This window comes from Elaeis guineensis, chromosome 13, assembly GCF_000442705.2.
Source record: "Elaeis guineensis isolate ETL-2024a chromosome 13, EG11, whole genome shotgun sequence".
NCBI classification, from domain to species: domain Eukaryota; kingdom Viridiplantae; phylum Streptophyta; class Magnoliopsida; order Arecales; family Arecaceae; genus Elaeis; species Elaeis guineensis.
This window is the reverse complement of record NC_026005.2, coordinates 9,191,148-9,206,697: the sequence shown is the minus strand read 5'-3', so window position 1 is coordinate 9,206,697 and position 15,550 is coordinate 9,191,148. Positions and strand designations below refer to the sequence as shown.

Genomic DNA, 15,550 nt, shown 5'->3' with positions numbered 1-15,550 from the left:
TGGTCTGCTCCATGTCCAAACGGAAAAAATATAATATAAAGAAAAGTTCCTTGCCTAGAAGTATTTTATCAGAAAGTTCATTGTTAAGCTCATTGCTTAATGGATAGCCCGATTCCCTCAACAACATGAATGAGTCGTCAGGAATTTTGAGTCATGCGGCAAAAACTTATAGACCAACCACGCATGAAAGAGCCATACTACAAAATCGTTTTTGTCATTGAGAGATTTCTATTAGTGAATTTCTATCAAAGTTAACATGCTTTTAAATGTCTCCCATCAATTTTTCTAGCATGCCATTGGACACATGTTGACAAACACACGTTTTGAAGTGAGTCACACATTATAGACAGATCCAAGTAGAATAAGCATCACCCACTTCACCCTAAATCTAAACCGCTTGGCAATGAAATAAAAAATTTCTGACTTAATGAGATTGTATTGGTAATGTGATAGAATTGGATAAAAATTTCATGATAAAAAAATTATGTCGAGTGGCGATTTATCTTCCTGGTAAATACCCTATTAAATATGCAAATTAGATCTCAATTATATGATGAAATGTTTGTACCATATTTGGCAAAGTTTATATGTTTATGTGGGCATGGATCTCTAGCACCCCAACATGCAAGTGTTCCTCTGTTGCAAGCTAGACAACTAGTAAATTTTTTCAGACACATCTGACCTATTATTAAAGAGGTCAGTCCTAGCAGAACAATTAAGGATTTTTGAAAATTTATCATCAAATTTTATGTGGGAAACATAAAGTGAATTAGACATAACTTGAACAACAAACGGTAACTTATTATTTTTGTTTTTCTGAATACATCAAGCCTTTCTTGCATGCACAAGATCACATTAAATACTTCCAATCAAGTTTATCTGTCCCAATCTAAGCAGAGTGCTGAATCTTCCTAAACCATCAAATCAAAGTTAACAGAGAAAATTGAGTGGCTTATATTGAAGGCCTCTTCTTCAGACAATAAAAAAGTTAAGCAACATCCTTCAAAAACATAAAGGGGAAAACAAAGGCACCACAATCAGAAATTTGGTAACTTTAGAATCATGCTTCTGTCATATGCCACAATAACTGAGACACATACACCAGCAATAGATCTAGCTTCAGTACCACACCTAAAGGAAACTTGCAGCATCCTTCTCTACATAACGAAAATAAAAAAATTCCAAGAGAAGATACACTTATCCACCGCAGTAGTAAAGAACCATTGCTGAGCCAAAAGAAAAAAAAGGGACTCGAGAAAGGAACAAGCAAGCCATAGCAATGAGTAGCAGACTACCTCCTGGAAGACTAGGACAGCCTTCAATTAGCACCAGACCATACATTTCCGACACTTCCTATCTTAAATCTGGAAATGGTGCTGTGCAATCTGCTCCAAGATGTCGAGGTCTGTTTTCTGATGACATTTCAAAAAAATCCTAGTCTTTTAGTGGTCTGGCCTCGAATCCCCCATCTCGGCACATAACTAAGTTGTAAGGCATGTGGGTACCCAATAGCTTGTCCCATATTGAAAAGAAAGGCTGTGAGTAGTTGTACTTGAGGCCTTGGAGTTGATGATGGATATCATGGTAGGCAGTGTTGTTCTGGAAGAATATATGAAAGATGTTGCCAGGCAGCCAGAGCCCACAGTGATCATCGACAGTCTTGATCACAGCAAAACAGAAGAAGATCACAGCTGTTCTTGCAGTCATTCCTGATATCAAGAATGAAATTGCACCACCGAAAGTGTCCAGAAGAAGGCCCTCCAGTGGGTGGTTGTAAAGGGCTCCGATTGCATAAGGAACAACCAACTTGTGATGCTGGGAATGGATATGGCGGTACAAGAACTTGTTCTGGTGCATGTAGCGGTGCACAAAATACTGCCATGTGTCCATTACGAACATTGCCACTAAGATCTGGACGAGTTGGACTGGAATCGATGGTTGAACTAAGGTACCTGTTGGTACTGGTTTGGCAGTAACCTGTTAACATGAAAATTAGAAGAAGTAAAAATGATATCAAATAGTAATTACTTCATAGTAAGACTGACAGCCAATGCCAATATTAACATTCTACCACTCATGGTATAAGCTAATACACATGCTTCTACATGAATAGTTTTGGAGAACAGTCCGACAGCCAACTCCAAGAAGTCCAACTCCATTTATTTACTGGCAAAGACAAGCTTACATGTTAATTCTGGTAGCAAATTGAACTAAGTCCTTGATATTACACCTTGTATACCAATCCTACTTTATATTCGGTGTATTAATTGTTGATATGATCAAAAACGGACATGCATAGCCACACATCAAAAAAAAAGAAAAAAAGACTGAGAGAGAATATACCTGTACTGACTGTTACCTTATTAAATCCAACTATGACCATCTCATTCCTTCTTAAAACCTCTCAAACTATAAATCTAGAAATAAAATATACTACCATTGCAGAACATACCCTAGTATTTCTGCATACACACAAAGAAAAGACTATACAAAAGACATGCTTTGAAACAGACAAGAATGGCTTGAGAATCTTAAGATGATATAACTCATCAAATCAAGGCAAACCATAATCATAACCACCATGCCTTGTCCCTACTACTTGGGATTGCCTTCATGGTTCCAATTATCTAGAGTTAAGATTTCCACTTGTTCTTCCTATTAAGGGCTACCTTTATTGTTATTGCTTTATTTTTCATAGTTTGACATGTTTTCCACAACTTATTTTCAATTTCAACCTGCCACCTTTTCCATCCAGGCTCAGTGACCGGTATCAGTGGTGTTTCATCATGCAAGCAAAGTGTATGAAAAATCTTTGGTGATTCACTTCCGGCAGTAAAAAGCTAAACGAGTAAGGTATTGGCAGATAATTTAGCTCATAATTCAGTCATGATTCATGAAACATCATGCATATGAATGAACATCAGCCTACAATATATATAAGTTGTACTGCACGACCAGAAGATGAAATCAGATGCATGGGGGCCTCTTGGGTGCTCACAGATCAAAGAATGCCGTGGGACTTAAGGGTAGCATCTAAGACAGGGAAATGCATGGCACTCAAACAAACTAAAATATTGCGCAACAAATACTCCGTTCCACCAAATAATGTCACAACCCCAGTGCCCATCACCGCTTGTTTGAAAGATTTATCAGTAAAATTGCCACCTTCCACGAGATATACAGATTTAAGCATTTCTATCTACAGTTTTAATCACCACAGCAAACACATCAACTGCCATTAGAGCTACGTATTGTGAATGATTACTTACTAGTAACCCACAAGACACCTTAGATAATCTAAATAAAGAGCTATTCATATGAATCAATAACCAAAAGATTGAAGATTGGTGAAGGAAAGAAATGGAAACAAAAGCAGAAACATGGCTCTGATAACAATTTGAGACCATTGTTAGTGATCCTCGCTTCTAACTTCTAAGCACAAAACTATTCTAATTGACATATAACAGAGTTCAGCCACATATTCTTCATGTAAATCTTTAGAAGCATCCTAGAACTCACACTTTTCTTTCTAGTATTAAGGGATTAATGCACCACAAAAGTATGAACAACATTACCCACTCCTTCTTTAATTGTAATGACCTTGGTTAAGCTCATGAGTCCTCAAATTCAACATACAGAAATATCAATACCTATTTATGTTCTAGTTGCAGTTCAACTAGTAGGAGTGCAACATGGTCCCGAATAACCCAAACCGAGACTGATCAGCCCACAACTTTGATTGGTTTTAGCCAAGATGTACCTACATGGTTAGGTACCGTTGGGAACTGCTGACCAGATCTCAAGCTGGGTTAGCTTCGGATTGAAGGTTCACACAACCCAGACCAACCTAAATTTCTGTAAAGGGCTCTTAACCTGACCCAACAAGAGTTCCAATCTGAAGCAACCCAAACTGAAAGCATATCTCAACAAGTAGAGTTGCCAAGCCAACTGAAACTAAACTATGCCAGAATCAACCATAACCCATAACCGACCTAATCTAACCTGATCCAAGCCAACTTATGTTTGGGTTGAAAACATTAGACATCAAATTTGTAGGTGCTATTATTTATTGTTTGGTTGGGATCCATTGTCCGGTAGTATTGCATTTGAATAGAATTGTTTTTAGGTTGGAGTGGACTTACATTGGCCACCCAAATTGCACCATTATTCTCCAATCAAAAACACACAGTTCACCATAGAAACTTCCCTAAAGCCGTAGAAACACTAAATGTTCACCCACTCACAATGCTTGGTCCCTGCCATGTCCCATGCATCCTTCTAAATTTCGTTCTTATTAAAGCATGTTTTCAAGGGTATTATCCCCAGCATTGATGGTCCTTATCGGAAGTAACCCTCCCTCTTAAAAAATGCATTTTCATTTATTTAAATAGTCTCAACCTCCAACACTTTTGACATGTAATATCAAAACTAGAATATATCTGGAATACTTATTTGTCAATAAAGTAATGTAACTCTAGATGTTGGCCTCAAACAAACCTCCGATCTGAGCAATTCATCTTGTGATCTGATTTTCCATGAGAAAAAAGCCAGCATTAAATCTATCAATGCATTTGATGTTGCCTTATAAAATGGTCACATAACATCAGAAGAACTTGGTCACTTTTACTCATGGTTCATGGTACTAGTTTGGCACCTGCACTAGTCGTATGCAGGAACAATGTTGGTACAAATCGGTTCATGATATCAACACTCAATACACCCCTGGTATCAGTTGTCGGTTTGCCTCTCACACCAACTATAAGTTCGCTATCAGCATCCTACGTTATTCCGAGTACCAAGCAGTATAGTCCGATACAGTAAACCATACTTTCACTGTTCTAAGAAAGAAAGAGGTATCAATTGTCACAAGCCAATGCAAATGCCTACTCATCATAAGTCAAGATGCTCACCATAATTCAATCAGATCCTCAAAGATCAATTATATATCAGCCATAACTGATATAATTGAAAATACAGATGTCACAGATTTCACTCAAGTCAGGAAGAAATGATAAATGACCCAATACCAACCTCGATAAAAATATTCAAATAATTTCCCATAAGATATGCATTCTCTAACTCACCTTAAACAAAAACAAGTTTGACTTGAAGAGAGCTTTTTAATCTCTTAGCAAAAAGATACTTTTAGCCCCCAACTCCCATATCCTATAGCAAAATCATCAAAATTACTCATCAAGGGAAAGATTCTTCTCTATCCATCCAGTCATAGCTGAATCTAGAGTCAGCAAACCAACCAAGTATGATTCCATTGCTCTTTTCCTCGATAGGCCATCTAAAACATTCCCCTTATATATAAGCATTAATTGATGCAAACACTGATATGACCCATTAAAGCACATTACCTGGTTTTTAAACAAAACCAACAAAGATAAACACCAGGATTTCAATCCAAGGATGTGCTTAGATCCTGTACAATTGCAAGATCTAAGCAGTATCAATAGCATTCACCATGGGCCACTCAGTATCATTCTCGAATCATCATTAACAATAGAAAATGTGAATATTTTCTAATTCATTAACAAGAAAAAAATAATCCTAACCAAAAAATGAGACAATTGAACACACTAGTAAAGTGTCTACTGACCTTTATCAGGATATTCTGGGTACAGAAAGACAACAAAGGTATAACATGACTAACCAATGGGTTTTAATGAGAAATAGGACACCATGTTCCAGCATGCAGGGAGTTATGAGATTAAGAGCTTTATCAAGCACTTCAGCAAGCTATAACCCCTTCAACAAAAATTTTAAATATATAATTTTTGCTTCTCTTTCCTTTAAGTATTCTTAACTGATAAAAGTGAGGTGCGTCAACAAGTAAAGGTTTTCAATACTTGATTGCTTGAAGACAAAAAAAAGGGGTCCCAAGCATATCCACAATATTTCAAAAGCTACAAAAATAAAATAAACAAACAGCACACAATGTTCAGAAGATGGTTGATACAAGACACCTCTGTTCATTCCTGAAACTCTGTGCAAGACAAGCACCTCATTAATGACAATGACCAAGGAAAAGCTTTGATCTTTCAAAACATAATCAGATTCCAAATTCTCTGATTACATAAGCCACAATTCATATGCAAGGCCATGCATCTTATTTCATCAATACTACAGCAGCTGTTTACAAGATAACCAGAGGATTAATTGCATAAAATATAACTAAGCTTCCCACGAACCTAAGAAATCATTAAGTCATCATGACTATGGCAATCGTCCATGATGATACTCAGGCTAGCATAAGCCCCTCACAAGCAGCTAGCAGTTGATTCCTAGCTAAGGTCATGCCCTTCATCATCATCAGCTTCTGCAGAATATTTTCCGCTACAGAGACTGATATGTACAGGTCTCCTCTTCTTTATCCACCAACTGGGTTTGAGTTCTCTAGTAAAGAAGCTTGTTGTGGCCTTTTTGCACATCAGCAAACCAAGGTTAAAGCTTCTTCACATCATCCATGAAATTTCAAAGCTTCCTAAGAGTACAAAGTACCATGCACAAAGCTCTTCCACTTTAGTATTTTTGTTTCTACTTTGCTCATCTTCATGCATATGCACTGAGTAGCTAATCTTGTCTTAAAAGAATTTTGCTTAAGCCTCACAAATATACAAAAACAAAAGATTCTGTAAAAGAACAATGCTTTATCAAAGACATTACCCTGATTCTGTCAAACTAGTTTTTCATCCTTTTGATGAAACGCAACATAGTAATATGCTCTTGTTTCTCTACACAATAGACAAACTTCTCATAACATTTAGAAAGCAGATCTTCCAAAAATGCCTTTCAAAGCTTAATGACAGGTCTGACGTTATAGACGTATTTGCCAAGGTCTCTTTTGGTCATGCAAGATCCTTCTTTGTGATTACCATCAAAATTTCTAGTATATGTCTTCATGTAGTCCATGTACCATCAGGCACTATTTGCATCATAGGTTTCTTAAAAGAGTTTTGGTGAATTGACAGAGTGAGAGTTTTGTGCTACACACTCCATTTGGAAACAAAGAAATCATGAACAAGAAAAAACTCAATAGACATACTACAATAAAGGGACAGCAGGTCTATGCTAGTACTAAGAGATCAACTGTTTTCCTCATGTGTTATCTTGGAAGTGTATATACAGCATGATCATCACCTATCAGTTGATGATGAACTCTATGAAACAGCCTTTATTGAGAAAATGAAGCAGAATAACATATGCAATTGTTCATGCAGTTTATTTAAAAAGAAGTCTACTATTCAAGCTTGTTCCTGCACTTTCTTCCTGCAAATTATATGGATCTACTAGGACATACAATAGCATTCTTTAATCTTTCAGCCAGTGAACCTTAATCCATTATCATATTTTTATCTCATTTCAACACATGAATCTGTCTCAAAGGTAGTAACATATACACTTCAAGATTAGTAAACTGAACTGCCCACAATGGCCCACAGGAAAGACAAGATGTCCATTTCACAAAAGGATTCTACAAACATCTAATCGATGAACCAATACAATATTCCACATTGTCCAAAAACTACAAGACACTTACCAAGAACAGTACTCGCGCAACGGTGGCCTGAACCAGCTGTTGAAGCAGAACACCCTTGACCACCAACGACATTGGCACCAAATTCTTCTGCTCCTCTTCTTCCCTCGTGTGCAGTCGATACTGGTCCAAAGGCGGCAAGAGCTGATACATTCCCGCGTAGATCCAATAAACTACAATCGGCGCAAATGTGCCCATCAACTCATCACTGATATAACCTTCCCAGAAAACCATCTTCGCCGAACGCCAAGCCCAAGCAAAGACGGAATTTTGATGAGAAAACTCAAAACCAGTTGTTCTACCAGTCAAATCCAACACATTACTGAAGATAAGAACAAAAAATCATGCCAGTGTTTCTTCTATCCCTCAAAGTGGTCGCAGATCTAGGGCAAATCAGAGCTCCATTTCAAAATTCCAACTGGAGAAGGGGAGAACTCGGAATGGCACCTTGTTCTCGGATCTAAAACGCGATTTTGGGCCACAAGGAAATGAAAAGACGGAAACTTTTGGCGGCTCAGAAGCAACATCTGCATCTGATCTACGGCGCACTAAAGCTTCATCGAAGAAATGAGGCGGAAAAAAAAAATCAAATTTGAGAAACCGCCTCCTGCTCTGGATCTAGGGAGGATCGAAGCGGGGTTTTCAAGGGTTTGGAAGGCCAAAGAACGACCGCCCCTTTGTCTTCTCCTGTTTCTTGTCTTCCCCTTCCGTTGGGCCTGTAGGAGATGGAAAACGGCGTTCAGCCTTTAAGAGAGAAAAATAGTACAACCATTTCTCTCTTCCTATTTTTTAATCGAATTAAATTTATTTTATAACAAAATCAATATTTAATCCTTAATTGTTCTTAAATGCATCATAGTTAATTTGATCTAGAGAAGCTAGGCCAGCCCATGGTTTCTATTTTATAGACGTGCTTGAGTGTTAATCATTTGTTTTATTTTTAATAATTTTTTTTCTCTCTGTCGTAACTGGGATATAGTCTGTGGTTTATTGCTATACTTTTTAAACGATCTCTCTCTCTCTCTCTTCCTTAATTGATTCTCATTTATCTCTTTCCAGTTGGTTCGTTCTGCTCTTTCTCTGGCCAGCAGGATTCTTGTTGGCCTTAATCAACAGTTGCATGACACGGTCGGGTGGTAGGGGTAGCTTTGGTTGCTGTTAACGTGGTTGTCACTGGTAGCCACTTCATAGGATGGTCCCGAGGAACATTTGAACAACTTTGGGAAGCAAGTGGTCCAACTGCCACAATTTATGGTGCCATCAAGTTATTGTCAAGGTTGGATGGTTCGATGCAGTTTACGAATTCGTCGGATGGAGTAAGGTAGAGAGATGCTTGGTTACACATGTAGTAATTCACCCTAAATGGGTTCAGATTGCATCTTTCATCACATTTTGCACAGTTTCAAAGTACAACATCAGCTTCATGATTTATGTTGCAGATGGAAGGGAGAGGTTTGATCCACTTTGAAAGTTGTGCAACAGGCAATCAAATGGTTGATGTTGCAAAACAACAACAATCATTCTTTTGTGCCAAAGATGCAACACCAGAACCCTTCACAAATGAGCTCACTGTTGGGGAAGAACCATCTGAAAGCTTATAATAAAATGCTGCTACTTTGTCCGAGAAGTAAAACTCTTTCGACAGATTGACACCACCAACTTCATGAATTAAATATTTACTTATTGCGGTGCAGATGTTGGAATACACTCAACCATGATTATCAGATGAACCATGCAGCTTCAAAAAATTCTGGCAAAGACAGTGCACACTGTAAGAAATGGCAATTTCCATAAGATTCTAAACAATTTATTTGATGAAATCCCTATTGTAGAAACACTTGGAAATCAACTGAACAAACCAAATTATGACATTACTAATTTTAATTTTTACACAGCAGTAAACAAACATTTGAAGACAGTAGAATAGGATCATTGGCTGAATCACTAAACTACCATCATTCACAAGAATTGAAATCTGAAAGCTTTAAGGTTCGAAAGCTTTCAGAAATTATTCCATCAAATATGTACCAAACACCATTATAACCATTAATATATATCTCACAGTTGATGGAAACTAACACAACCAAACCAGACTAGACACCATAAAGTTCAAATTGGAAAATGCAGTACCTAAAGTATGCACATCTGATTCTAATCAATCCCCTTCCATCCCTCCAAATAGGACGATTGAATCATCCATCTGACAAAGCTCAGATTGCCCCCCCATCGAAAGCATTCTTGAGATCTCCTCCCAGCAAAGTCATCAAACCACCGCCATGCACCCTTCCCTCAGGGACCACAAGTCCAAAGTCCTGGTGGCTTCCTCCTTCCTCTCTGCCTGCATCCATCAGCACAGATGATGGTGAGGGGGATTTCATAGAGAGCGGGACCAACACCTGAGGTGGTATGAGCTGCTTCCTCCCCATGCTTTCTTCTGACTCAACAGAGTCTGATATGGTGCTCATGCCTGAGGATGAGTGCTCGTTGATGCTGCTTTTCGCAGCTGTAAATGTGGAGACAATACCTTGGAAGAGACCGGGCCCGATCATGCTCCCACTCTTCCCTGCATTGCACTCTTGCGGTGAGAGCATCAAGCTCCCATGGGCCGCACAAAGACCACTCCTCCCCCTGGCAAACTTCTCACACCCCTGGCTCCACAAGCACCGCTTCCCCCCACCATGGGCCTTACAGAAATCAGTGCTCCCCTGGGCACTCTTCCCACATCCGTCAAACTTGCAGCGCTTCCCTCCACCATGCCTGACACAGCAATCAGTGCGCCCACGGGCACTCTTGGTGCATCCTGGCACAGTGCATCGCTTCCCCCCACCATGGGCCACGCAGAAATTAGTGCCGCCATGGACACTCTTTGGGCAGACACCACCACCCTCAAAGAGGCACCGCTTGCCCCCACCATGCCCCTTGCATAATGGAGTGCTACCCTCAGCCCCCTTGGTGCACCCTTCAAAGATGCACCTCCTACCCCCACCATGGGCCTTGCAGAACTTGGTGCTTCCCTGCGCGCCCTTGCCGCAGCCTGGATACTGGCACCGGCGACCACCTCCATGGGAGATGCACAAGCCTGCCTGACCCTCAGCGCTACGGGTGCACCCCTCTACTGTGCACCTCTTTCCTCCACCATGCCTGATACACAGCCCAGACTTGCCTCGTGCTGCTTTGGTGCACCCTGGATGAACACACCGACGGCCCCCACCATGACCAATGCAGAAGTCTGTCTTTCCCTCTGCACTCTTGGTACAACCAAGCTGCTGGCACCGCCTCCCTCCACCATGGGCCTTGCAGTATGCTGTTCGACTCTCAGCTCCTTTGTTGCAGCCTGGCTTCTGGCACCTTTGTCCACCTCCATGAGCTATGCAGAGTCCAGATGCCCCCCTTGCACCTTTGGAACATCCCGTGAATCTGCACTTCTTAGGATGCTGGTGATGAGTCCTCATATCGGTGGTGGCAGCGGCAGCAATCATGGCCTCAGAGATTGCACCCAGTGAACCATCAGTTGTGACAGAAGGCTCAGGGCTCAACTGAAGCTGGTGATGAGGAATGTGATGTTTACGGGTACTCCCACCACTTCCTTGGTCTAATAGATCTCTAGTTTCTGGTGCAATTCTCATTCTATCAAGACTGTCCAGCCTTGGAGCAAAGAGCAGAAAAGGCATATATCCACCTGATCTCCTCTTGGCTGAAGTTGATCCCTCATCAACAATTGGAACGGGTAGGCTTCTTTTGGCAGGAGGTGAGTGGGTCTTGTGATTGTTCTGGGGCAGGGCTACGATCGTTTCCAAATTCCCTCCTGAAAGGCCCAGCTTTAACATTGCCGCATCAGGTCCTGAAGAATGCTGGGCAAGCAAGCTCATAGATGGTCTGGTTTTATGAATCCCAGATGGATGATGATCAGCACAGTAGGTATTTGGAGTTGGACCTAGTCCAAGGACCAGCTTACATCCATCATCCTGAGAAGAAAGATCGCAACTGATCTGAGTATGGACTGTTCTATTGGTGTTGTTAATTCCATTGCCGAGGCAGTCAAGGCATAATGCGGTATCACCCAAGTTGTCATTCTTGCCACAAGTGGAGATGTGAGCTGTTTGTATGACTGAACCACTCATCAAAGATTCCTTTCCATGCAAGAAGACCTCTGTCATGTTAAGATCCATTCTGCTTGATACTATAGCATGCAGGAGAAATCAATTATGGTGGATTTGGAAAGCGGTTGGACCCAGAAGATGCCTCCAATCTACTAACAGTGAATTATTAAAACTTCATCACAGAATGAGAAACTAGTTTGCTGATAAATATATAAAATCGAGATAAGTAACAAATCTTGATTCACAACAGCCTCCCCCACTGACAAAGCCGGATGTGTCTGCCCGGTCCATGACTGCAATACTGACTTGATTATAGATGAACTTATGGTCAAGAGGCTACTACATTTCCAGCATATCTGAAAACATTTCACAGATAAAATCCTATTGAAGAGACAAATGATGTGAAGCAGCAAAATGAATCTCCAGGGAGCTGCATACTTCCGGCTGAAATATCTCTAGACTTCATTAAGCCTGCAATTCACAAAAGAGATATTAATCCAGAAGAACATCTCATTTATTTCCAAAGTAAAAGCAGCTGACTGTATACCACAAATATCATAAGAGCATGTCACAACAAGATTATTTCAATCAGTTTTTTCAAACAATGTGCTTAGGACGTCTTAGTAAGTCAGAAAATATTAAAGAATTTTATGCAATCTAGACAGAAAAAAGTCACACACACATGTTGAGACATTCTGTTTTTAACATTTAGATTCCCTTTTCTATGAGTTCATCGATAGCAGGGGAGCGGCAAGGCATGCAATACATCTCGTCACATTTGTCTTCATCTTGAGAATTGTAATTATTTGAACACACTGAAAATTGAAATGTCAAATGCAATCATCATAGCAAATCCAACTATCAGCACATCTGTACAAGAGTACGGATGCTTCACGATGTGTAATGTAGCATGTATCTATCAACATAAGAATTTTAGTCAACAAAAAGTCAACTCATATTACATATCCCATTCTGAATAACAATATTCTCGGAAAACATTTAGATTTTCAACTTCTAGTCAGAACACATAGTTGACAATGCATTACGAAAAAACAAAATCCATATGGGCATGAAATGACAACATAGCTAGCCAGCCACATAGGACTCTCAAACAATACATACATGACAAATTTTGCATGGAAAGATACAGTAATAATAGTTTAAAAAATATTTTTTTAAAAAAGTTAGTAAATGACTCACTTTTCCATAATAACAAGATCTCATCACAATCAAAGCCCGTCTATCATCCCACACAACCATCGATCAAGAAGCCCAAAATCTCATTTATCAAAGGAATGGATATCCTTGAAACACATGGATTTATTTTTAAAAATTAAATAAATAAATAAATAATATTGGTGCAAAGACAAAAGCTCCCCTTCTCACAGTCAAATGTTATTCTCATCAGCCAAATTCTTAATAACAAATACATTGCCACCTAGCTTCCATCACTCTGGACAGGAAATTTTTCTTATAAACACCATATAAGAAAAGCGCTAACATATTTAGCATGCAGAACCACTGCATCGTGCAACAGACGTGAAAAATATATGGATCACACATAAAACTAATGACAATTGCAAATTTGCATCTATCCCGGTATAGTTTCTAAAGTTGATATATGATAAGACTAATAGCCACTAGCATATAAAGGTGGTTAAACATGAGTGGGGAATCCAACTGGTGTGGATTAATATTGCATCATCAAATTCTTCAACCTTAGATTTTTCTGTCAAAATAATATCACGAGATTCCTATGTGATCAAGGATTGCCCAGGGAATAAAAAAATATCAAAGAAGGGAACTCACATAAATCTATAAACATATTTGTGAATGTGTCAATGCATATTCTCAATATCTGCTATCCATAATTTATATATCCTAACAGGCAACAACATAGCAACTAACTCATATGCCTCAAAGCTTATTACATGGAATTTAGATGGCAACACCAAACATATGCTATCTGACTAACAGTCCAAAGCTCATATCTCTCCATGTAAGAGCTTGAAGCAAATTTAAGCCTCGAAATTCAAAAGAGAACCATAGAATGATTGCTACTTGAATTTAGAAAAGATGGAACTATTTGATGAACTAATTTATATTTAAGATCACTGAGACAGAACAAGACTACCCCATAAGAAAATTGACTCATAAGAAAATTCATCAGATATGTTTAAGTGTTTCTCTATGTGTGTGAAGAAATAAACAAGTCATGCCCGATATGCCCAAATATCTAGCACCAAATTTGCATTTATTGAACATAACCTATGAACCTACCCAAAAAATCTTCAGCAGATATAATATACAGATATAAAAGATCATAAATTTGTAGTGCACTGTGCCAACCATGATCATACTTCAAATATTTCAGTCCCAGATCCTAAGGCCGCACAACAAAAAGCTCAACCAACATCAAATTTATGTGCTAATGAAAAAGAAAGTAAAAGAAATGGACGTGCTCTTCAAAACCAATTTTGAATGGTTCCAGCAAACATATCCATATTTTACATACTTAAAAACATATTTATCCAAAAGAGTTCATCATAGGATTCCAATTTCCTCACCAGAACATCCCACAGACGGAACTCATAGATCTCCTTCCGGGAAGGAGAACTCTATTAAGCACCTAACTTTTGCGACTCATCTCATCAGCTCAACAGGTTCCCAAAAAATATTTCTTTCAGAAGACAATCAGTTCTGGGGCAAACAATATTTAATAACACATAAACACATTACCGCCCAAAGTACAGATTTTACACCGAGCCCAAGCCCCATAACCACACACCCGTAACTAAAACAAAATAAAACGGAGCAAAAAAAAACCTAAAAACTCAGAAATCATCACAAATTCCAGTACTGATGCAGATCAAGAACACTCAAAAACTCCCACAAGAGATCTAAACGAAACGAGCCAAAGATCTATCATTCTATATCCCGATCACAGAAACAGCCAAACTTCCCAAATATCGAGAGAAAATAATCACTCAAATCGAACCCTAAACACACAGAATCCCACCATCAAACAACAGAACTGAACCGAAAATAACAGAGTATAGGAAAAAAAAAATACTCGAAAAAGACTACCAGAGAAGATCAACAAACACATCATGAACACCAAAACTTTCCACAATCCAAAACAAAATCGAAAAAGAAAAAACAAAGAATACAAACATTCAACTAAACCAGAGAGAGATAGGTAGGCGGAAAAATACCAGAACGCCTTCAGGAGATCGACAGGGGAGAGAGCCATGGAGGGATCTAAAATCCTCAAAGAGGGGGAGGGGGAGTTGGGTTTACGACCGTGGAGGAATCCAGGAGGAACGGCAGGAGAAAGGAGAGAGCTTTGGTTCGAGGCGAGAAGGAATTTGACGTCGCTCCGGTTATATTATTGGGGCTGGGAAGGCGAGGAATGGGGAGATGACGGCGGGCTGATGAGCTGGGAAACGCCGTCAACCGCGTCGACTGAGACGCGATGCGCCGTTTGAGGTTTGGTGGACGTAATCGGAGAAGAGCCGGGCGGCTCGGCGTGCGGTTGGGTGGGGCCCATGTCAACAATTACGCACCTTCCTACTTTGGCGCGTAGCTGGTGGTTCGTCGCATCCACCTCCCGCCACGGGGAACAGATTTTCCTACAAACAAATTCGAAATGCATTAAAAGAGAAAACTAGTGGAGATAAGGAGACCGGCTTATAAGAACCGGTGGCATATATCAAAGGTGGTAGTAGTTCTTGAATGTTCCATGGAAGCATTGTTAGCTTTGTGGCAAGTGCTCGTCTACCCAAAACCATGCATTATTGCTTAAAATTTTAAAGTTTTTGACTGCTATTTACTAGACACCAGCATGTCAGTAACACCTAAGAGATGCTTACATGGAAAATATGCTTCTCTTATATGTACTTCTCTT

At 39.5% G+C, this 15,550-nt stretch overlaps 2 protein-coding genes across 4 annotated transcripts; both read right to left on the bottom strand.

Annotated features, from left to right (window-relative positions):
• Positions 1-1,016: 1,016 nt before the first annotated feature.
• Positions 1,017-8,259, bottom strand: LOC105056537 (very-long-chain aldehyde decarbonylase GL1-9). Its single transcript, XM_010938758.4, has 2 exons — positions 7,547-8,259; positions 1,017-1,977 (listed from the first exon to the last, which is right to left on the bottom strand). The coding sequence occupies exons 1-2, from the start codon at positions 7,775-7,777 to the stop codon at positions 1,435-1,437; spliced, it is 774 nt and encodes a 257-aa protein (XP_010937060.1). The 5' UTR covers positions 7,778-8,259; the 3' UTR covers positions 1,017-1,434.
• Positions 8,260-9,138: 879 nt separating this feature from the next.
• On the bottom strand, positions 9,139-15,059 carry LOC105056536 (uncharacterized). Of its 3 annotated transcripts, none has more exons than XR_002165927.3 (3): positions 14,859-15,059; positions 9,674-12,114; positions 9,139-9,312 (listed from the first exon to the last, which is right to left on the bottom strand). XR_002165927.3 is itself a non-coding variant. In XM_010938757.4 (2 exons), the coding sequence occupies exon 2, from the start codon at positions 11,710-11,712 to the stop codon at positions 9,754-9,756; it is 1,959 nt and encodes a 652-aa protein (XP_010937059.1). In that variant the 5' UTR covers positions 11,713-12,114; positions 14,859-15,059; the 3' UTR covers positions 9,389-9,753. The 3 variants fall into 3 exon arrangements, 1 of the variants encoding a protein (XP_010937059.1); XR_002165926.3 differs by having other exon boundaries at positions 9,139-9,293; XM_010938757.4 differs by lacking the exon at positions 9,139-9,312 and having other exon boundaries at positions 9,389-12,114.
• Positions 15,060-15,550: the final 491 nt, after the last annotated feature.